The sequence below is a fragment of the Lithobates pipiens genome, unplaced genomic scaffold (assembly GCF_037356315.1).
Source record: "Lithobates pipiens isolate NorthernLeopardFrog02 unplaced genomic scaffold, aLitPip1_a1.2 Scaffold_13, whole genome shotgun sequence".
Classification (NCBI taxonomy): domain Eukaryota; kingdom Metazoa; phylum Chordata; class Amphibia; order Anura; family Ranidae; genus Lithobates; species Lithobates pipiens.
In genome coordinates, this window is record NW_027507718.1 from 515,045,524 (window position 1) to 515,070,448 (window position 24,925).

The 24,925-nt window shown below is 45.5% G+C and overlaps 1 protein-coding gene across 2 annotated transcripts in view; it reads right to left on the reverse strand.

Moving 5' to 3' along the window:
• The window catches only part of EXOC6B (exocyst complex component 6B), a 440,636-nt gene that overhangs the window by 335,134 nt on the left and 80,577 nt on the right, over nt 1-24,925 (reverse strand). For both annotated transcript variants that reach the window (XM_077478074.1, XM_077478073.1), the window contains exons 3-5: nt 19,788-19,835; nt 15,940-16,030; nt 9,143-9,188 (exon numbers count right to left, since the gene is read on the reverse strand). In XM_077478074.1, coding sequence (XP_077334200.1) covers nt 9,143-9,188; nt 15,940-16,030; nt 19,788-19,835 — 185 coding nt within the window. The remainder of the gene's footprint in view (nt 1-9,142; nt 9,189-15,939; nt 16,031-19,787; nt 19,836-24,925) is intronic.

Sequence of the window (24,925 nt, forward strand, 5' to 3'; positions counted from 1 at the left end):
GTAGCTAGTGTCTACTACAGAGATTTCCAGCTTCCAAGGGGATCGGCCAGGTATGGTATATACATAATTACATTGGTCCAAGCTGGACCAACGTAACATTGTGTACAATATCCATACCTGGAATTCTTCTTTAAAGAGATTGTAAAGTCAGAAAGTTTTTATCTTAATGCATTCCATGCATTAAAAATGATTGTAAACCCTCCTGTGTCACTACTACCTACAAGTAAGCTTGTAGTGCGCCGGTGATGTCATTGGTGCATGCGCTGTGAAGAAACGGACATCTGTGCACTCCCAGTGAGGTCTGTGCCGTCACTCCAAAAATAGGGCTGAAGGGTGTTTCAAGAAAGCTGAATGGTTTTCAAATGTTTGCTGTAGATCCAGCTCTTAAGTGGGTGATGTCTGTGTGTACGAGGCTGTAGAGGAAAGGATAATGTAGATCCCATGGAGATTATTACAACAATCTACAGGAGGTCAGCCAGGTTTTCTTTAATACCCATTCACTACTTGATAAAGCTCAGCTCTGGGCATAAAAACTAATTTAAATAAATGCCCCAATGGCCACAAAGCATATAAAAGTAAATCAGAGCTAGGGAGGGCTGTGGTGGTGGAATGGGTGCTAGAGAGGGCTAGGAGTGGGGTGATGAGCAGCCTCCTGGGACATGGGCGCTAGAGAGGGCAAGCGAGGAATGGAAGTTAGGGAGGGCTGGGTGGGGGGGGGAAATGGATGCCAAGGAGGAGTGGGGAGAAAATGGGGAAGAACTGCAGAAGTGGGTTCAAGTACCTGCCAGCGGTCCAATTTGGAGAAGCAGGTGCTAGGGAAGATGGGGGGGCTGGTTGGGGGGCTAACATAGAAGCTAAGGAGGGCTGTGGGTGGTGGTATGGGTGCTAGGGCGGGCGGAGCCTCCTGGGACATGGGCTCTAGGGAGTGCCAGCGATGAATGGGAGCTAGGGAGGGTTGGGGCGGGTGGAGGACTGGGAGCTAGGGAGGGTTAGGTGGGGTGAAAATGAGGGAAAGTTGCGGAAGTGGAATCAGGTACCTACCCATATGGGTGGTTAAGATGGGTGCTAGGGAGGGGGCAATGAATTCTAGGGAGGGCTGGGAGGAATAGATGCTAGGGGAAGGCTGTGGTGGTGGGGGGGTAGATTGGTGCTAGGGAAGGCTGGGAGAGTGGTTGCTAGGGAACTCTCCTTGTGTTGTGATCATGCAAATTAACCGTTTGGATGCTATTTATGTCATTCCATGGTGTGCAAATATCTTCAATGTGACTTGAACCAGTATCCAGCTGGTTGTTGCTGCAGCACCCAAACTCGAGAGCTCATCCAGAAATGTGTGCAATGGGAATATGAAGTATTATTGGTTGCTAGGGGAAGGCTGGGAGGGTACCAGGGAAGGCTAGGGGGCTGGGGGGGGGGGGGGGAAGGGGTACCAGGGAAGGTTTGGGGGGGGGAGGGGGGGGACTGGGTACCAGGAAAGCTCGGAGGGGACTGGGTACCAGGAAAGCCCGGAGGGGACTGGGTACCAGGAAAGCCCGGAGGGGACTGGGTACCAGGAAAGCCCGGAGGGGACTGGGTACCAGGAAAGCCCGGAGGGGACTGGGTACCAGGAAAGCCCGGAGGGGACTGGGTACCAGGAAAGCCCGGAGGGGACTGGGTACCAGGAAAGCCCGGAGGGGACTGGGTACCAGGAAAGCCCGGAGGGGACTGGGTACCAGGAAAGCCCGGAGGGGACTGGGTACCAGGAAAGCCCGGAGGGGACTGGGTACCAGGAAAGCCCGGAGGGGACTGGGTACCCAGGAAAGCCCGGAGGGGACTGGGTACCAGGAAAGCCCGGAGGGGACTGGGTACCAGGAAAGCCCGGAGGGGACTGGGTACCAGGAAAGCCCGGAGGGGACTGGGTGCTAGAGAGGGCTTGGGAGGCTCAAGTAGATTTTGGAGTTGGTCTAAAAAAAATATATAGTTTCCCTTTATTTTGCTATCATTAGTCTTTGTGCTCATTAAAATAAAGGAGACTACGTTTCTAAACTGCACTTTTTGAAGCTCAAGCTGTGATCACATGCCAAGGCAAGCAAAGGGTTAATCTTATGAAAAAAATCAGACTTTACTTCAATTTCACTTTTTTTTTTTTTTACCTCCTCAAATACTTTAATTATTTGTTTTGGCTGGTGTGGTTGGAAGGAGTTCTCTCTCTTTAGAAAGGGTCAGGAATAACATTTAGACTGTGTTTGCACGAGACTTGTCCTTCAATAGGAAACAAGTTTATTTAAAGATCACGCAGCGGTCACGGCTTACAGCCGCCCCGGGCTAGAAAAACCAGAAGGTTTCAGATGATTGTGCGAGCCGCAAGCAGCACCAGCAGCGGCAGCCATGTGTAAATAAGTCAGAGGGGTGCTGAAAGAAGCCGTCCGAGCAGGGAATGAAAGGCTTTTGGCACGGGGCGCCCTTTACAGTAGCCTAAAACCATTTGGTATGTAAATATCGCAGCGAGCGGCCTGACAGGGCAGATTAGGTGCGATCTGATTACACAGGTTTTAAACACTGACTTCTAAACCGCAAACTGCATTCAAGGGGTTCCACTGTGTGAACTTTATTGTTTGCTTTGGCAGGGCCTGTGTTTGTTGAAGGATTTTGCTGGATGGGAGATTTCGACACAAAAGGAACTGCGCCTGAAGCTGGCAGCTTGACGCTTCGGTGTGCGTGGAAAAAAAAAAGGTGCGCATCACTGGAAGGTGCCCGCAGAAACGTCCCCTAAACCACGGGAGAGGAGATATCTGCCCAATCCCAACCTGCTCTGATCTGACCACCATTATCACACGCCATAGTTTTATCATCCATGGTGCTCCATGCAGATAAAAAAAAAAACATTTGGCCCTCTCGCCAGGAGTTTTTACAAGTTGGCAAATCTTTGCTATCCCTTTGCTTCGACATCCCCAGGTCTTCGTGGCTTGCCATACAGATATGGCATGTCACACGTTCTACTCCAAACTGGGAACAATGTTTGCCATCATTGGACTGTCGAGGGTCAGCAACTTATGGGCACCAAGTATCCAGTCAGACACACTATGCCCACTGCCATAAGTCTTTAATTGAAAGCTCAATAGGTTGGCAAAGTCTGCCGGCAACCACAAACAATCCTGATCCAAGGGTGTCCCGTAATTAGTTTTGCACCTAGACCAGTGATGGTGAACCTTGGCACCCCAGATGTTCTGGAACTACATTTCCCATGATGCTCATCTACACTGCAGAGTGCACGAGCATCATGGGAAATGTAGTTCCAAAACATCTGGGGTGCCAAGGTTCACCATCACTGACCTAGACCATGGTGAGCATCAAGCAAGGAACAGAACAGCTAATTATAAATCTATGTAAAACTTGTGCATGGAGCAGGTAGACCCATTTAGAAAGATATTTGCAAATTCGCACTAAAAGATACACTATATTACCAAAAGTATTGGGACGCCTGCCTTTACATGAATTAAATGGCATCCCAGCCTTAGTTCATGAGGTTCAGTATTGAGTTGGCCCACCCTTCGCAGCTATAACAGCTTCAACTCTTCTGGGAAGGCTGTCCACAAGGTTTAGGAGTGTGTCTATGGAAAGGTTTGACCATTCTTACAGAAGAGCATTTGTGAGGTCAGGCACTGATGTTGGAGGAGAAGACCTGGCTCGCAGTCTCTGCAATAATTCATCCCAAAGGTGTTCTATCAGGTTGAGGTCAGGACTCGGCCAGTCGAGCTGCTTCACCACAAACTCGCTCATCCATGTCTTTATGGACCTTGCTTTGTGCACTGGTCCAAATCATTTGGTGGAGGGGAGATTATGGTGTGGGGTTGTTTTTCAGGGGTTGGGCTTGGCCCCTTAGTTCTAATGAAGGGAAATCTTAAGGTGTCAGTATACCAAGACATTTTGGACAATTTCATGCTCCCAACTTTGTGGGAACAGTTTGGTGTTGGCCCCTTTCTGTTTCAACGTGACAGCGCACCAGTGCACAAAGCAAGGTCCATAAAGACATGGATGAGCGAGTTTGGGGTGGAGGAACGTGACTGGTCTGCACCAGTACTGACCTCAACCCGATAGAGCCGAGACTGTGAGCCAGGCCTTCTCATCCAACATTAGTGCCTGACCTCAGAAACGCACTTCTGGAAGAATGGTCAAACATTCCCATAGACACACTCCTAGACCTTGTGGACGGCCTTCTCAGAAGAGTTGAAGCTGTTAACATTCAATGGGGAGAGAGAAATGACGGGCGGTTGTGAAATATAAAAATGTCTCTGCACAGGCTGCACAAAGGACCGGTTCCCAGTACAAAATGACCAGCAAAGATGATCATTATAACAAACCGAATCATTTCATCGGGCTAAGGTATGGAAGTTGCTTTCATTGTATTTTTCTTTTTTTCTTCACTTTAAAGCGGTTGTAAACCTCTGAAATGAAAAAATGAACAAAAGCATATCCTTCTATAGTGCGTACTTGCCTCAATTCAGAGCACCTACTGTGATTTCTGTCTGATATCTCCTCCCTCTGCTATCAGCAAGAGTCACTTCTCAGTCTATCTTGACACAAAGCAATTCCATACAGAAGACAACTGACAGCCTCAGCTGTGCACGTTACTCTATGAGACTGCATATTGGGGGTGCCCTTCTGCTCAGGTCTCAGATTACACTCAGCTCTGCTCTCTATTCTGTGCAGTATGTGATGTCAGATTCGCTTCCCCTACCTTCTGTAGCTGAGAAACAGCCTTTGATCTGTGCCTTTTTAGAGAGCTATAGAGCAGTGGTCTCCAAACTGTGGCCCAGGGGCCGGATGCGGTCTTTTGCATGCCTTTATCTGGCCCTTGGGGCGCTATTCCTCCCACTGACATGAGACACTATTCTGCCATCTGATGCCAATAATGGGGCGCCATTTCTCCCACTGACGCCAATAATGGGGCGCCATTTCTCCCACTGACGCCAATAATGGGGCGCCATTTCTCCCACTGACGCCAATAATGGGGCGCCATGTCTCCCACTGACACCAATAATGGAGCACCATTTCTCCCACCGACGCTAATAATGGGGCACCATGTATCCCACCGACGCCAATAATGGGGCGCCATGTCTCCCACTGACGCCAATAACGGGGCACCATTTCTCCCACCGACGCTAATAATGGGGCACCATGTATCCCACCGACGCCAATAATGGGGCACCATTTCTCCCACTGACACCAATAATGGAGCACCATGTATCCCACTGACGCCAATAACGGGGCACCATTTCTCCCACCGACGCTAATAATGGGGCACCATGTATCCCACCGACGCCAATAATGGGGCACCATTTCTCCCACCGACGCCAATAATGGGGCACCATTTCTCCCACCGACGCCAATAATGGGGCACCATTTCTCCCACCGACGCCAATAATGGGGCACCATTTCTCCCACTGACGCCAATAATGGGGCACCATTTCTCCCACTGACGCCAATAATGGGGCACCATTTCTCCCACTGACGCCAATAATGGGGCACCATTTCTCCCACTGACGCCAATAATGGGGCACTATTTCTCCCACTGACGCCAATAATGGGGCACCATTTCTCCCACTGACGCCAATAATGGAGCACCATGTTCCCCACTGACACCAATAATCGGGTACAATTTCTCCCACTGATGCCCTGTACACACGGTTGGACATTCCGACTACAAAAGCCGTCAGATTTTTTCTGACGGATTTTGGCCCAAACTTGTCTTGCATACACACGGTTGCACAAAGTTGTCAGAAAATCTGATCGTTCAGAACGCGGTGACGTAGAACACGTACGATGGGACTATAAAGAGGGCAGTAGCCAATAGCTTTTGTCTCATAATTTATTCTGAGCATGCGTGGCACTTTGTCCATCGGAGTTGTCTACACACGATAGGAATTTAAACGATCAGATTTTGTTGTCGGAAAATTTTTGATCCAGGTCTCAAACTTTGTTTGTCGGAAATTCCGACTGAAAAAGTCTGATGCAGCCCTCACACGATCGGATTTTCCGACAACAAGATCCGATCGCACGTTTTCCGTCAGAAAGTCAGACCACGTGCACAGGGCATGACACCAATAATGGAGCACCATGTCTCCCCCTGGCGCCAATAATGGGGCACCATGTCTCCCACTGGCGCCAATAATGGGGCACCATGTCTCCCACTGGCGCCAATAATGGGGCACCATGTCTCCCACTGGCGCCAATAATGGGGCACCATGTCTCCCACTGGCACCAATAATGGGGCACCATGTCTCCCACTGGCACCAATAATGGGGCACCATGTCTCCCACTGGTGCCAATAATGGGGCACCATGTCTCCCACTGGCGCCAATAATGGGGCACCATGTCTCTTATCTTTGAGAGATAATAAACTGGCTCTTTGTTTAGAAAGTTTGGAGACCCCTGCTATAGAGGTAAGAGGACTGCGGATAAACCTGTACAACATACGTAGAAGGATTAATTTAATTTCTGTGTATGAGCTGAGGAGGTCACTTCAGTGGGTAAAAAATAAAACAAGGGCTGAAGTACCAGTGCAGGTGGATAGGCACCCGTACTGAAGCAATGAATATGAAGCTGCATGTGTTGAAGGGGATAATAGCGGACAGTAATGCCTGGTACTAGGGGTGCAATGGATCATCACCGATCCGCGATCCGAACGGGTCACCCCGCTCGGATCAGCACATGCTGCGATCCGCGGAGCGCTCCGCGGTCTCGGCCTTAGGAAAGGCCGCGGCTTCGGCCTAGCTCCGAAGCGGCGGCCATCTTTCTTCGACGGAGCGATCACTTGTAAACAAACCGGCGTCATGTCATGATGCCGGTTCCTCTCTCCCCTCTCTGTACTAATCTGTACCGTACCCAGCCAGCCCATACTCTGCCGTACCCTGCCATACTCAGCCAATATTACAGTGGAGGAGATTGTGGCTATTACAGTGGGGACTATATGGTGGTGGAATTTTCACAGGTTTTTGCAAATTAAATTATTTGCTGATCCAAAAAATTATCAGATCCGTGACTCTGATCCAAGGAACGATCCGATCCATGAGTTTTTTGATCCGTTGCACCCCTACCTGGTACGCACAATGAGATTATCAGAAGAATGATCATCCTTTTTTTGTTTTTTTGCATGCTAATCTCAGATCGAATCGCTCATGAAAATTCTCGTACCATACGATGTCATGTATTGTATTTTCGGACGAAAACTGTACTGCTTAAAACAAAACTCGTACAATCTGGCTTTGTACGAAAAAAAAAATGTCATGCATGTCCGATCAAATAATAAATTTAGATGAACTGTCCTGATCAGCTCACAAAAAGCTCTGTACTAACGATCAGATTGTACGATCGATCAGAAATGTGTATTTTTCGTAAGATTTTCTGATTGCATGTACAGGATTAAAGAGGTTGTAAAGGTTTGTGTTTTTTCACCTTAATGCATCCTATCCATTAAGGTGAAAAAACAAAACAAAAAAACAACACCGCTCAGTGTCCGGTCCCCCCAGCCTTCCCCTGTTTTACTTACCTGAACCCTCAAACTTGTCCCACATGGACTCGCCATCCCTGTTAGAGGGTTCTCGGCTGTTGATTTGATAGATTGATAGCAGCGCAGCCATTGGCTCCCGCTGCTGTCAATTAAATCCAATGACGCTTCTGCCAGGGGGCGGGGCAGAGTCCAGCATTTCGGTGTCTATGGAATGCTGGACTCAGGAGCGGGGCGGAGCTGAGAGAGCCGTCAAGGGACCCCAGAAGAGCAGGTTCGGGGCCACTCTGTGCAAAACGTGCTGCAAAGTGGAGGCAAGTATGATTTTTTTTTTTTTTTTAACAACAAACATAAGAACCTTTAGGCCCCATTCACACCTGGGCGTTTTGTAGCTTAAACCTAACGCAGGCCATACACTGTCGAATTTCGAACAAATTTTCTTTTCAAAATCAGAAAGTTGTGTTTTTTTTTGTGATCCGATGGTGCCATCATTGATTTTCGAAATTAAGCCGACCAAGCCTTCAATTTCACCCCATGCTGCTACAGAAAATAATTTTTGTGGCCGGGAATCTTTCTTTTCTCTCTGTAAATTTTCTTTTCTTATTACATTTCTTGCATGATTCTCCCATCATCGATTAGAAAATCGTTCGTTTTTCAAAAAATTTCCAACATGTCCGATTCCTCAAATTTAATTTCCCGCGCAAAAATCGGCTGTTGCTGCAGCCCACTATTGGTGCGAAATTCGTACGAAAATTCTTAGATACGATTTTCGAAAGAAAATTCTGTTGAAATTCGAACCGTGTATGGCCGGCATAAAGTTACAAAATGCTGGAGGGGAAAAAAAAAAATCAGTTATTCTCTATGGAAATGGTTCACATCTTCACTCCAAAAACGCCAGAAGCTCAAAAACGCCTGAAGCTCAAACAAGTTCTGGAACTTTTTTTTTTTTTGGGAGATTTGGGCGTTTTTCTTCTTTTTTACATTGGTGACCTTTTGCCCTGCACAAAATCGCAGCAAAACGCTGTAAAAGACTCTGCAAAAATCGTGGTAAAAATCACACAATTTTCTGCCTGAAAACGTTACACTCAGATGTGAATGGGGCCTCAGGCCGCGTACACACGCGGGGACTGTTCGCTCAACTTTGTCCGTCAAACAGTTTCAGCGAACAGTCCGCTCAAAATTAGCATGGACGGACTTGCCCACACACGACGAACGAACAGTTTGCTGAAACCGTGCGCGATGACGTGAACGGCACGTACGACGGGACGGAAAATACGACGTCCTATACACTGCATTACAACTTTCGGCGTGTAAATCCTTTCTGAGCATGCGCGGAACTTAGTTTGACGAACAAGCCTACACACGAGGGGACTGTTCGCTGAAACCAAGTTTCAGCAGACAGTTTTTCGGAATTTCCGAAAAACTTTGTTCAGCAGACTGTTCGCTGAAACTGTCCGCTGAAAGCCCACACACGGGCGGACTGTCCGCCGAAACACTGTTCAGCGGACAAAGTTGGGCGAACAGTCCCCGCGTGTGTACGCGGCCTTAGTGTTACTTTAAGGCCTGGAATGCCAAAGTCTACAAGGTCAAAAGGAGGGTGACCCAAATACTAAATAGGTCACTGGGAAAAAAATAAAAATAAAAAAAATGTACCCTTACCTTTTAGTTTTCATCTGCACTTGTAATTTACTGTACATTTCCAAAACTGAAAGTAAAGAAGAATAAAAATAGTTACAAAAGAACACAAATATTGTATATAAAAACACAAAAAACGCTCAACATTTAAACCAGAAAAACTGCCTTCTACAAATCCTGTAATATCGAGCAACATATGCACTACGGGAGAAATTTACATAGACACATGTAGTCAACAGGGACCATCTCTGGCCACAGAAAACCCGACTGAGTGATTCATAAAATGGACCTTCTGTGTCTCAGTATAAGAAGACAATGGGCTTGATTTACCAAAAGTAAAGCATGCAAAATCTGGTGCAGCTGTGCATGATAGCCAATCAGCTTTGAGGTTTTATTGTCAAAGTTTAAAAGAAAAGTATGTTTTTGTGTTTTTAATTTCAGATTCATACTTACCTATGTGGATGCAGCATCAGACCGATGCTGCATCTGTTCCCTGCCGTCTTGACATGGGAATTTATTGATAGGTAACTCCTATCCTCATATTGATTAGTCGTTCCAAATTAATAACTACTGCAGTAGGGCAGACACAAAAGATACACTCAGCATCTTTCCAAATAACTGTTGAAGGTTTTTATACACATGATTACGTAGGTATCACATTAATATTACAATTGTGCGTTTATGTTAACAAGGGGCGTAACATAGGCAGGCTAATTCTAATCAGGCCTCGAAAGAATGCAAACATGTAATGAAAACATTATTAGTGCATTATATACAGAACTTACAAATTTCCTTTACAGTCTTTACACGGAGAACCAAGCCACGAACATTCGCCGGTGGCTCGGTTTTCACAGATCCCAGAGAGGAGAGCTGCTGACTGTCCGCATCTCTCCTCTCTGGCTCCTCCACGCTCATTGGAGCATTGAACTGTGGAGGGGCAGGGAGCAGCCATCTCAGCAACCATCAATCAAGGCAGCTGGCGGATCCAGACTTGGGAAGTCGGGATGATGATGTGCCTCGACTGATGGCAGTGGCATCAGCAGAGAGCGGACTTCAGACCGCTCTCCTCTGAAAACGGGTCACAGAAGTGCAAAATGAATTGTACTCCTGTGACCCAGAGGAGAAGCCCAGCCTAAAACGCTCAGGCTGGACTTCCCCTTTAATTGAACAAGCTGAAGTTAGAAGTCAATTGGTACCCATGCACAGCTGCACCCGACATCTTGGACACCTAGGATCCCACAGTAATTAGCACTTCTGCTTTGCAAAACTGGAGTCTTCGGTTGGAATCTGAGCCAAGACACTATCTGTACGTTTGATTGTTTCCTTCTATCGCCACAAAGACATGCTGGCAGATTATTGGCACCCGTATAAACTGGTTCTAGTATGTGTACTTGTGAGTTATGGGCCTGGGGATTGTAAGATCCCAGAGGGCTGAGGCCAACGTGAATGAATAGGATCTAAAGCAGGTATTCTCAGCCAGGGTTCAACTGAATGCTAGGGTTACTCCAGAGCAGGGATCTCAAACTGGTGGCCCTCCAGCTTTTGCAAAACTACAAGTCCCATGAGGCATTGCAAGGCTGACAATTACAAGCCTGACTCCCACAAGCTGAGGCATGCTGGGACTTGTAGTTTCGCAACAGTTGGAGGGCCGCCGGTTTGGGACCCCTGCTCCAGAGGCTGCTAGAGGTCCCTTCAGCTGTACCAAGTTGACTTTTCATCTGATGATGCCTTCATAGTTCCAGAGGCAGTACAATTCCACCAATGATTTTTTTTTTATCTAACAAGAAGGGTGACATTCTAACCAGCACTGCTTCTACTGCCCACCAATGTAAGGGGCATATTCCTTATGACCCTGACGGACTAATCCTAGCAGTTCCCAGACACCTGATTATTATTTTAACAGTTCCTCTGGAGTAAACATTATTTGAGGATGGCTGAAGTGTAACAGTGCTATATAAAAACCTATAATAACCAAGGTTTAAAGTGATTGTAAATGCTCAATTTTTTTTTTATTATTATTAAAATAACAAAAAACATGTTATAATTACCTGCTCTGTGTAATGGTTTTGTACAGAGAAGCCCTGATCCTCCTCTTCTCAGGTCCCCCGCCGGACCTCCAGGCTCCTTTCCCCGCCGAGTGCTCACCATAGCAAACTGCTAGCTCTGGGGGCACACAGGCATTCCCGCTCAAGCCTGCTCTTTTGGCCATTGGCATTCAGAGTGAGGCTCGGCCCCGCCTCACCTCCCTCCTCGCTGACTGCGATTGACAGCAACAGAAGCCAATGGCTCCCGCTGCTGTCTTTGAGCCAATGAGGAAAGAGCTGAGAGAGCCGCTGCTCTTGTGCACATCACTGGATCGAGAGAGGGCTCAGGTAAATTTAAGGGAGAGCCACATGCAGGTGTTTTTTTTTTTTTTTTACCTGACTGCATTAAGGTATAATTAAAAAAAAAAAAAAAAAAAAAAACCTTCTCTCGTTAGAACCAATTTTAAGTGATTGTAAAGTCTCTCGTGATAAAAAAAAAGGATTCCGAAAAATACCCTATTTTATAGAGCCCCTGGGCGATTGCGGGACTTGCCGGTGTTCTGCCAAAAACTCCAACTCGCTGAAAACGCCAACCACGTCACTTGCGGTGACTGTCCAGCTGCAATAACCAGAGATTTCAATAAGTTTGCCATTTTCACAGAACAGGGGCGATGTATACACTATGGTACACATTATACTTGGCAAACATTGTTCGCCCGCTACTAACCAAAAACATGTCCGCCTCCAAGGCAGTGACAGATATGTGTTCGGTCAAAACAGGACACTTGTTGTGTACCGTAGTGTATACGCTGTTGGTGTTCTGTGAAAACAGCAAACTCGTCAAAATCTGCAATTACTGCTGCTGGAGAGTCACTGGAAGTGTCGTGGTTGGAGATTTTGGCGCGTTGGAGTTTTTGGCAGAACACCGACGCTCTCCCTCCTCGATCCGAGTTCTACAGTGGGAGGGGCTGTGGTTCCCCGCTGACATCAGCCAGGAGGAGAGGAGAGCAGCGGGAGGTGACACGAGCACCCAGTGGCCCTGTAAAGAAGGTATTTTGCAGAATAATTTTGCTGCAGTGGCGCTGCCCCCAATGGGCAGGAGCGTTGGAGGAGAGGTGTATTCACCGCTCCTAGAGCGCTGCAAAAATGCTGCTGGCAGGACTTTTTGTGATGCCCTGCCAGCGCAGTGCCCCAGTGTTAAAGCACTCAGGCTTTCACACTGGTATTGCAGCTGAGGCTTTTTTTAGGCACTTTACAGGCGCTATTTTTAGCGTTAAAGCTCCTGAAAAATGCTGCCGGTGTGAAAGGGGTCTTAATGTAAGAGAGGGGATTGCAGGATTCCTCACTGGTAATAATACAGCTATAATGGCGAGAGGGGAGGGGGAGATGGCCGACAGGCAGGGGAAGAGGGGAGAGCAGTGAGATGACGGAGCCACGTAAACTGACCACGGTATCATGGATCAGCAGCCATGATTTCCGTGGTCAGTTTACATAGGGGGACATAAACAGAATCAACCTGTTTTTTTGTTTTTTTGTTTTTTACAGCGTACAAAAAAGGGACAAATGACACTGCACAAGCACTATGCGGTTTAACATGCGTTAAAGGAGCATTTTTAGGGTTACAACCACTTTAAGGAAAGGTGCGGTGCTGCTTCTAAAACACTAGAGGGAGCACAATATAACGAGAAAGAAAAACTGTGTGAGCTTGTGTTAACACTACATCCTGTCTGCATTCTCTCCCATATTTTATTTGCAGACCAAGCAAAAGTGACAGGAGTCAGGACATCTAAGACTGACAGGGGGACCTGAACAGTTGCTGCAACATTTATCTCCAATGTTTGCATATGGGCTTGTGTAGACAAATGTTATTTTCTTCTGTTAAAGGTGCATTGTCAGCACACATCAGACTTGCAGATTCCCATTTTATGAAAAGGTTATATTTTGTAGTGCTCACAAATTAGCAGGTGCTTTTGCAATATGCAATGGGATTGATTTACTAAAACTGGAGTGTGCAAAATTTGGTGCAGTTCTGCGTAGTAACAAATCAGCTTCCAGGTTTCTTTGTCAAAGCTTAACTGAACAAGCTGAAGTTAGCCGATTGGCTATCATGCACAGCCGCCCCAGATTTTGCACACTTCCGGTTTACTAAATCAACCCCGGAGGGTCAGGTCCATGCTAGGGAATTGAGCAGTAAAAACTAATCCTCGCCAACCTTGTAGGTCAAGGGGTCAGTCTGGAATGACGAGGAGCACCCCGAGGGGTTATACAGTAGCGGAGAATATATAATTTCTCTGAACATGGGAGTGTGAACGTCTATGCGATACAATGCGATACAACTCCCAAAACTCCAGCAACTGGTCTCCTCAGTTCCCAGACAGGGGATGCTACACTGTGCTAAAGGAGAGGGGAATGCTACACTGTGCTAAACATGTCCCAACTTTGAGATGTATTGCTGATATCAATGTCAAAATTCCCTTATTTTTATTTTATTTTTTTAAATGGTCCATTTTCTCTGTTTAAACATTTGATATGTTTTCTACTATGGATAAAATATGGGTGTATAAGATTTACAAATCATTGCATGGTGTTTTTATGTAGATTTTATACAGCATCCCAACTTTTTTTCGGAATTGGGGTTGTACTTTGGAGTAAAGAAAACTGCGCTACCCTAGAAAAAAAATTACTAAAAAGGCTGCAGTTTAAGTGAGATAAACACAAACAATATAAGTAGAAAAAAACTGCTCCAGCAATGAGTCCAACCAGGTCCGGCAGACCAGAGGGTAATTATCATCCAAATTAGGTGTCAGACGCAGTGAATTGAACCCTTACAGTCTCTAGATAAAACATTTGTCCAAATATACGGTTGAATAAAAACACCTCTGTGATCCACAAATTGAGTGAGGAGAGCCACCCCACCATTTGGAAAGCCGCTTACTAGAGGGCAAGCCCAAAACAGCATTCGGCTATAACCCAGCCACGGGCGTGCAGTGACGTCACTGCTTCGATTTGAAGGAGGGAGGGCTCCTATAAGTGTCGGCCGACATCTTTTACATGTTTTAATCTACCAATGTTTGTAAGTACCAATAGGGCTGAAACAACTAATCGATTAATCGACAACTAATCGATTATGAAATTAATAGATTACTATTTTCATAAACGATCAGCCAGTAACATAATGAGGTTAAAAAAAACTAAAATTAGCCCTTTATAGTACAAAAAGCAAATAATTGCTACTGTAAATATTACTCTCACTGTTCTACAGTAAAAAACAAACTGCTTATAGTAGTGATTATCTGCTTTTTTCTACTATAAAGGGCTCTTTTTTTTTTAACCCCATTATGTTACTAAACATCTTAGATCTGGTTCACATCTATGTGTTTATTGATGCTTTTTGCAGAAATGCACTACAGTTCATTTGCATGGTTTCCTATGGGACACGTTCACATCTGAAAGGGTCAGAGACTTTTAATGCAAAATGGTGCTTTATTGTATAAATATACTTCAATGGAGAAGCTGCAAAAAAGCGTGTAATGTGTTTTTGCAGCAATTTGTGTTTTTTAATCTGCCCCAAAATAATGAAAAAATGCAAATTGCAGTAAAATCACGTGTGCAAAAATCAAAAACGTACAGCAAAAAGCACTGCAGAAACAGATCAAAGGCAAACTGCATAGGTGTGTACCGAGCCTTATCAATTTTCAGATGAGAATATTCAGACGAAAAATCTTTGTACATTCGCTGAATGAAAGAATTTTGTTTGAAATTTTCACTTGTTTTTAACATTCTGTTTTTAAAATGAATGTCATTTATGAACGAAAACCACATACACTGTCTGAAAATTCCTTTGACTAAGAAAGTTTCTATTATTTCCAAATTTTCCCGTCACTGTGGTTGAAAAGTCAACTTGATACACTTTTTTTTTTTTTTTTAAGTTATTATCCGATTAATTGAAACAATAATCGGCCAACTAATCGATTATGAAAATAATCGCTAGTTGCAGCCCTAAGTACCAATATCTTTTTAATAAATTGTTCTGCATTACGGAATTATGCTATGGTCCCCTTCCTTTCTATATGCTGTATGAATTCACGGACCACATGTTCTATGGAAAGAGCCTAGCATCCTGCATTACCTGCGAGAGGCATCACCCAGGTCTTCCATTCAGATGTCAGAGGCCGTGGCTCGGTTTTAGCCAAATGCTGTTTTGGGCTTGCCCTCTAGTAAGCGGCTTTCCATATGGTGGGGTGGCTCTCCTCACTCAATTTATGGATCACATAGGTATTTTTTTTTTTCAACCATATATTTGGACATATGTTCTATTCAGAGACTGTAATGGTTCAATTCACTGCGTCTGACACCTAATTTGGATGATAATTAACCTCCGGTCTGCTGGACCTGGTTGGACTCATTGCTGGCGCAGTTTTTTCTACTTATGGGGTTGAATTTTGCCTGCAATGAAAAGAGCTTGTAGTATGATCCAATGTGTTCAAATGCAGCCTCAGAATGGTCATCCACACTGCACCATTTAAAAGAAATCTGCAAATTGTGCCCTTCAAAAAGAAGAAAACGCCCATCTACACAAGCCCCTCAGCATAAGAAACCATCGTTCTCAGGGTCATCCCATCTTCCTTACCCATCATCTTTAGGGACTGAATGTTCTTGTTGTTCTAGTTTTTCCTTTTCCTTCTGAAGGATGTAATTTGCTTCCTAACATTACGTAATGTACAGAGCTGTATAAAATGTCAGTGCTTTACAAATAAGGGCTGATCATAAAGTGCCCGCTCATTCCCCAGCACTTACCAGGCAGGCAGAGGCTAAGCTTGTCCACTGTGGCAGCGATGTTTCTCTGCTGAATCCGGCATTTCTGTAGTTCTTTCATTGTGGATAATAACTAGGAGGAAAATTAAAGGAAAACACATTACATAGGACATCCACATTGGAGAAAACGTCACCAGTCCCTTACTACAGAAGTAGATATAGGAGTACTCTACTGGAAGAGTACTGCACTTATCTCAGTCCACCATACTTCAGAATCATTTGGGTTTTACCGATATCTTACCATAACAACCAGGAGAACATAATCCTGAATTATTTAGTTGAAAGCCAGGCCCAAGAACGCCCTCCTACACTACATTCCCCAGCATGGCCTTCTCCAGGGACATCACAAACACTACCTTATTGGTGTGCTTGTTTTCTGCTAGGAGATGCTATATAGAGGCTTGGTGCTTAAAGGCCTCGGATACTCCAACAAACATTAGCAAAAAGTTGAGGACTTACAGAGTGGATTTGGATTATAGGAGAGCCAAGACCTCAAAAGCTTGTGCGATCACCTGAAGGTACAAGCCTATAACCCAGGGGTCTCAAACTGGCGGCCCTCCAGCTGTTGTGAAACTACAAGTCCCATCATGCCTCTGCTTGTGAGAGTCATGCTTGAAATGGTCAGCCTTGCAGTTTTGCAACAGCTGGAGGGCCGCCAGTTTGAGACCCCTGCTATAACCCATGGCATAGCTCCCAACTGTCCCTGATTTCGAGGGACTGTCCCTGATTTGGAGCAATGTTCCTCTGTTCCTCATTTTGGTCTGATCTATATAGTTAAATATTATTATTATTATTATTATACAGGATTTATATAGCGCCAACAGTTTGCGCAGAGCTTTACAATATTAATATAATAGGGCAGACCATACACTTACAATACAAATCAATACAGGAGGGATCAGAGGGCCCTGCTCGTTAGAGCTTACAATCTAGAAGGGAGGGTCAAGTTGAAACAAAAGGGAATAGATGAAATAAGGTAAATAGATAAAAAGTGCAGTTTATACAAAGTATGGCACGATCAAACCCTTCCCTACCCTACAAGCTCAATTCCGACTCCCCAATAAGGAATGCTTTCGATATTTACAAATTTCCCATTTTGTAAACTCACTACCTAAATTTGATAATGTACAAGAATATATGTCACGCTACGAAAAAATATGCGACTCTGACCCACATGCGCCGGGCATTATTTCTCTGTTGTACTCTCATTTCACCTCCCTGCCTGCTCCCCTCCCACCCTATACCTTAAAATGGTCTGCAGACCTTAATATAGACTACAACGATGATATATGGTCGCAAATGTGGGCCAATACTTGTAAAGCCTCTCAAAATGTTGTTGCCTCCGAGGCAAATTTTAAAGTCCTCATGCGGTGGTATTTGGTCCCCATTAGGATAGATAAATTTGTCCCGGGTTATCCTGCCTCATGTTTTAGAGGCTGTGCTGATGCAGGCACCCATTTGCATATCTGGTGGACATGTCCTATTGTTCAAAGTTTCTGGACAGCTATATTCCAGATAGCGTCCTTACTTCTGGGATGCCCTATACCACCCGATCCATCTCTAGCCTTACTTAATCTTGCACCCCACAATTGCACTCGAAACCAATTGTCCCTATTTCTCCAACTTACAACGGCAGCAAAGCAAACGATTGCTAGGGCTTGGAAGACGCCTATACTCCCCGTAGCCGAAGTTAAAAATAGGGTCACGCAAGCAATGATTCACTGTAAAATTGAGGCGAAAATTCTAGATCGCATGCCCCGATTTCGTAAGATCTGGCAGCCATGGATCACACACTTTTTACCCCCTGGCCTAGACTCCGACCTCATAGGTATCTAAACTTCACCATATTAAGGAGACCCTCATTATACATGCCCGGGGCCCGTGCGGGCCGGTCGACCCACAGCCTTTCTCTCCTTCTCTACTTCCCTCTCTTCTCTTTTCCTTCCTTTATTTCTTTTCTTGTTCCTAGTCTAACTTCTATCGCTATCCTATTCCCCTATCGCCGAAAATCGCGGCACTCGCAGTACCTGTACTCTACGCTAACGTATAGATCTTGGCCCGGGGAGTCACCTTCTTTACCTCCCCTGGTGATCCCGGATTATATGACACTTGACTGTTTAATTAGAGAATTACTCTCCTTTATGATCCGAATTGCATAAACCATTGTTCTCTTTGATGTTGTTTTATAGGGACTATGTCCCACTGTTATTGCTTTCTTATTGTACACCGAATCTCTTCGCATGCTCAAAGTCTATATCGTACTGTGTAATTATTTTGTTACTTGCTAATAAAAATGTTTTGAAAGAAAAAGTGCAGTTTATATACACTTTAACCACTTGCCGCCCGCCCTATAGGCAATTGACAGTGGCAAAGTGGTTGCATAATCCTGACCGGACGTCATGTGACGTGATCAGGATTATGAGCCGGGGCGCGCATCGCGGTGATCGTTGTTGCGGGGTGTCAGTCTGCCACCCGGCAACTACGATCCCGGTAAAGAGTCTCCGGCGGAGACTCTTTACCACGTGATCAGCCGTGTCCAATCACGGCTGATCACAGTGTAAATAGGAAGAGCCGGTGATCGGCTTTTCCTCACTCACGTCTGTCAGACGCGAGTAGAGGAGAGCCGATCAGCTGCTCCTCTGACAGGGGGGTCTGTGCTGATTATCAGCACAGCCCCTCCGAGGATGCCCACACTGGACCACCAGGGACGTCACCAGACCACCAGGGATGCCCAGCAAAAGGTAATCCTCCCTAGACCACCAAGGATGCCAGTCAGTGCCACAATGGATGCCAATCAGTGCCCACAATGGGCATCACTGATTGGCATTCATTATTGTTTGGCACTGATTGGCATCCATAAGTACAGTATAACACCTGTGCCGCCTGTCAGTGCCCACCTGTGCCGCCTGTCAGTGCCCACCTGTGCCGCCTGTCAGTGCCCACCCGTGCCCATCCGTGCCGCCTATTCATGCCAATCTGTGCCGCCTATCCATGCCCATCCGTGCCGCCCATCCGTGCCGCCCATCCGTGCCGCCCATCCGTGCCGCCCATCCGTGCCACATATCAGTGTCCATCAATGCCACCTCATCAGTGCCACTTCATTGGTGCCACATCATCTGTGCCCATCAGTGCTGCCTTATCAGTGCCCATCAGTGTAGCCCCATCAGTGCCCATCAGTGAAGGAGAAAACTTACTTATTTACAAAGTTTTGAAACTGAAACAAAAATTTTTTATTTTTTTTTCAAAATTTTCGGTATTTTTTTATTTGTAGTGCAAAAAATAAAAACCGTAGAGGTGATCAAATACCACCAAAAGAAAGCTCTATTTGTGGGAAAAAAATGATGAAAAATTTCATTTGGGTATAGTGTAGCATGACCGCGCGATTGTCATTCAAAGTGTGACAGCGCTGAAAGCTCAAAATTGGTCTGGGCAGGAAGGTGTTTAAGTGCCCGGTATTAAAGTGGTTAAAAAATGTTTCCCAGTGCTAAACCTTTCATCCGATTTTTAAATTGCTGCATTTTTAAATTCCAAAAGCCAATATAAAGGAATAGTAGTGGTAAAAAAAAAAGCACTTGTGGGTTAAACCAATCTTGTTTTTTATTTTATTTATTTTTTTGTACAATTCTCCTTTAAGGGGCGTGGCAAGGGGTGTGTCCTTTGCTTACTTTTGCTGATAGTTGTCCCTCATTCCCATCTCAAAAAGTTGGGAGGTATGCCACGGGCCTGAATAAGTTGACTGTTTCCTGAACTATACCATTCAGATAACAAAAAATATAGCAACCCTGCACTGCCCTATCCAATGACTATAGTCAACATAACAGTGAGATCACCTCGGCTCCATCTATCTGCAGTCTTCCGTTAGTGTCCGTTACTTGATTCTGTAAAAGACAAATTATTATTAAAATAAGAATATTCACAATGTTTAAAAGACAACCCAAAAAATCATAAAATGCACAACTGATAAAACAAGTATACGGGCACAGCTGATCACAGATCGCAGTAAAGGGCCAATCACAGTGGCCCTCTACCATATGATCAGCTGTGTCCAATCACAGTTGGTCCTATGTAAACAAATGCCGGTTATCAGCATTTTCTTTCCTCAGCTCTGTCACAGCGTAAGGAAAAGAAACCCAAAAACCGGCTATTGTGTGACCGGGGACATTTACACTAATAATCAGTGCCCATCAGTGCAGCATATCAGTGCCCATCAGTGTAGCTGCACTAGTGCCACCCCATCAGTCCAGATCAGTGCAGCCTCATCAGTGAAGAAAAATTACTTCTTTGCAAAATTTGATTAAAAAAAAAAAAAATTCTCTTTTTTTTTTACTTTTTGGTCTTTATTTAGCAAAAACTAAAAAACCCAGAGTTAATTAAATAGCACCCAAAGAAAGCTCTATTTGTGTGAAAAAAATGATATAACATTTCATATGCAGTACAGTGTTGCATGACCGCCCAACTGTCTTTCAACAATTGACAGCAATGAAAATTGGCCTGGGCAGGGGGTGAAAGTGCTTGGTAGGCAAGTGGTTATTTAAAAAAAAAAAAAAAAAAAAAAAAAAAAACTGCCTCCCAATTTTTTTTTTAGCTGGCTCTTAGATTCAAAGCAAATTTGTCAAGCCCTGCCTTAGCTAACCGGATGTCATAGTTGAGCAGAGGATCGTCCTATACCCCGAAGATCAGCAAATCCGAAAAAAAAAAAAAAGAAGAAGAAAGCCAGTGGAACAATAAAATCTAGCACAGCTTTATTTTTCTGGACAAGCAAACATGAAGCCCTCCTATTTCAAGAGAACCTGTCACAAAGTTAATCCTATGAAAGGAACGTAAAGCATTTGTTAAACCAAAAAAAAAAAAAAAAATACAAATAAAGATCCTGTTCCCTTAAAGCCTGTTATACAGCACAGTGCTTGTGCTGTGTCATTTGGACCCCCGTATTACCCGAAATACCTGGCTACGCCTGCCTGGCTATGCCCTTCCCCTCTGAAAACTGACCACGATAATCATGGCTGCTGAGCCCTGACATTGTGGTCAGTTTGCATGATTCTGTCATCCGCAGCCCTCGTCTTTCTCCCCGCCCCTCTCTGCTTGTACCAGTGTCGCCCCCCCCCCCCCCACCCCACACGCCTGCTGCAATATCTTCTATTACATTCTCCCATCCTCTCTGCACCATTATAGTGGTGGGAGCGGAGCTCATACAAATACAATCGGGCAGATATTTTACAGAACACGGGGACAAGGACAATTATTATAATGGTGCAGAGAGGATGGGAACATTTAAAAGAAGTGGGTTAACAACCACTTTAAGTTAAAACATGCACATGGAGGTTCCAGAAGATTGCCATTTTAGGAATCAAAAACAAAAAAGTAAGCATTCAACTGAACTATACGGTTTAGTTGTGGTAGGTACATTAAAAGCATAAGCTCCTCTGTGCAGAGACTGAGGCGATGTGCCCGGCGCTCTCCATACAAGACGGAGAATATGTCAGCGCTAGATAACGGTATAATAATAATATAAATAATAGTGTGAGACTATGGAGGGGACATTAGAGTGAAAGCTCCTCTGGTGCAAAGACTAATGTGACCGACTCTTGTTATCCGTACAAAAAAACTGTGGAAAATGTACTATAGCGTTATATAAATGAATAATAAGAATAGCGTGCGACTATGGAAGAGAAATTAGAGTGTAAGCTCCTCTGTCACCACAGAATAGGTCAGAGCTATAAAAATATATAAATTATAATAGTGTGCGACTGTGGTAGGAACTTTCAGTGAAAAATCCTGGGGGTGCAGAAATAATTGTGATGTGCCCAGTGTTCCCTGAAAAACACTGCAGCATATGTCAGAGCTATATAAACCTATAATCATAATAGTGCATGTCTGCTGTGGCAGCATTAGAGTGTAAGCTCCTCTGCTGCATAGACTAATATGACTGGCTCAGAGTTCTCTGTACAGCATTGCAGAATATGTCAAAGCTATATAATGCATAATATTAATAAAAATATTATTAATAATAATAGTGTGTGGCTGTAGTGGGACATTAAAGTGAAAGCTCCTTTGGTGCAAGGACTGATAGAATGGATTAGTGTTCTCTGCACAGCACTGCAGAGCATACTCGAATTATATGAATACATAATAGTAGTGTATGACTGCAAGGGAACATTAGAGTGTAAGCTCCTTTGCTGTAAAGGAGTCAAGCTGGCCTTGCATGGTACAATACGGCTGTACAATCTCTGCATATTCTCCTTAGATTAACCAAGGACCCCTTAAACCAGTGATGGTGAACCTTGGCACCCCAGATTTTTTGGAACTACATTTTCCATGATGCTCAACTACACTGCAGAGTGCATGAGCATCATGGGAAATGTAGTTCCAAAACATCTGGGGTGCCAAGGTTCACCATCACTGCCTTAAACCATCCATTCAATTTATATCTAATCAGGTAGGTCCTCGCACTACATAATTATTGGTAGATCTAAAGGAGATCGTAAAACCAGACTGGAGTGCTTGTGATCAGCACTGCTCCATCTTTATAAAGGATTAATGGCCTGTGACTGTAGTAAGGACATACTCCATGCAGGCATACCCCGCTTTACGTACCCTCACTTTATGTCCCCTCGTGTATGTCCATACTTGCGAGTGTACATAAAGTGTCTCACAAGTACGGACAGTGGCGTCGCTATGGAGGTGCAGCCCGCAGCCGGGTGACACCAGGCCCACATGTCCTAACAAGCAGGGCGCACTGCCAGGCACAAACATTAGGCAGCCGCTATTCACTCTTACATTCTCCACCAACACCCTCAGCTGGCCCCTCTGTCTTGCACCATAAATTAACAAGCAAAAGATTCCTGCCCCCACCTATAACTGGCCTTCACAGCAAGGAGCACAAGGAAGGGCAGACACATGAACAACATCTATCCATTAATGCATGTGCTTCCATTGTGGAGACGCTTATAAACATAAATTCATTAGCGTTAGGACTCCAAGCATACACAGGGTGCCGTGAAGAGGCCTTGCAGCTTATGCACGTGTTTGCAAATACATAACGGTGAGTGAGACCACCCCATCCCACCCCTGGAGACAGGGACCACCCCATCCCTCCCCTGGAGACAGGGACCACCCCATCCCTCCCCTGGAGACAGGGACCACCCCATCCCTCCCCTGGAGACAGGGACCACCCCATCCCTCCCCTGGAGACAGGGATCACCCCATCCCTCCCCCGGAGACACCCCATCCCTCCCCTGGAGACAGGGACCACCCCATCCCTCCCCTGGAGACAGGGGCCACCCCATCCCACCCCTGGAGACAGGGGCCACCCCATCCCACCCCTGGAGACAGGGGCCACCCCATCCCACCCCTGGAGACAGGGGCCACCCCATTCCACCCCTGGAGACAGGGACCACCCCATCCCTCCCCTGGAGACAGGGACCACCCCATCCCTCCCCTGGAGACAGGGACCACCCCATCCCTCCCCTGGAGACAGGGACCACCCCATCCCTCCCCTGGAGACAGGGACCACCCCATCCCTCCCCTGGGGACAGGGACATTGGGGAGAACTGAGAGGGGACCTGGGACTATAGCATATCCGATTTTGAGGTTGGTCAGCTTGCCTAGGTAATCAGTTACACCTGTAAATGACTACAGCAATGCAGTACATGCATGACGTGACAAAAGGTATCGCTTCATTTTCATTTCACATACATACTCTGGTCCCATTGTGTACTTAAAAGTGGGGTATGCCTGTATATAGTGTCTTCCAGGTCCTCAGTGGGTTATAAAAATAAAATAGATCACAATTGTGCACACGACAGCAGCCACTATTCCCAGGCACTGAAGCTGAATGAAGAGCTCCTCACAAAGAGGAACCGCAACATTTAGGAGAACGATTGGCTGAAAGCCCTCAAACCACAATACGTAAACAAGCTGATTTTACCAAAACATGCCTGAATCCCTCAACACAACAATTACCCACTACTCCAAATAGACACTCCGAGGACTAACATAAACCTCTGCAAAGAGCAGAAATAGCTGAGCTACAATGTGGATGATGGACCACAAGACAGCCGGGTCAGGAGATTCCTTAATTCCCCCTCTGAGGGAGGAATTCCTGGACAAAGAGGAAAAGGATGTGGATTGTACCAAAGTGCTTCTGCTTGATGATAATGAGCTTCTCTGTAAACTGCCAGCAGCGTCATCTCACAGAATTAGGTCTAGAGCACGACTGTGGTATGTGGGCAACATCTTCTCCTGGTCTACCAAGAAAAGGGCTAATTGCTGCTGAGCAACAACCATGAACAAGCAAGCTGGAGACCACACATTCCTATGGCTCATACGCCACCATTAACCCCTTCCCACACACAATCTGTATAGAAAGGTTCCGCAACATTCTGCCCCATGCTGGAGATAGATCTATATCCTCAGAGAGCCAGTAGCCACGGACTCTCAATCCCTAATGTCACCGATAACCTCAGGTCCTCGTTGATCATCAGGAACCAGAGTGTTCTAACGTTATGTAATTATCGGGAACCAATCGGTTCTCCCTCTTTGAGGGCCAGCTGCCAACACTCTGCACAGCTGCCGGCTCTCATTCCCTAATGTCACTTATACCTCAAGTCCTCAATGCTCATTAGGAACCAAATCAGCGTGCTCTCTCTTTATGTAATCATTGGAAACTAATCAGTGTTGTATCTTTGAGAGCAAGCAGCCAACACTTTGCACAGCTGCTGGCTCTCAATCCGATACCCCAGGTCTTCAGTGATCATTAGGAACCCATCATACTGCTCCCTCTTTGAGGGCCAGCTGCCAACACTCTGCACAGCTGCCAGCTCTCAATCCCTACTGTTAGATATACCCCAGGTCCCCACTGATCATCAGGAATCAATCAGCATATTCTCTCCTTATGTAATCATAGAGAACCAGAGTGTTCTATCTTTGGGAGCCAGCAGCCAACACTTTGTGCAGCTACCATCTCTCA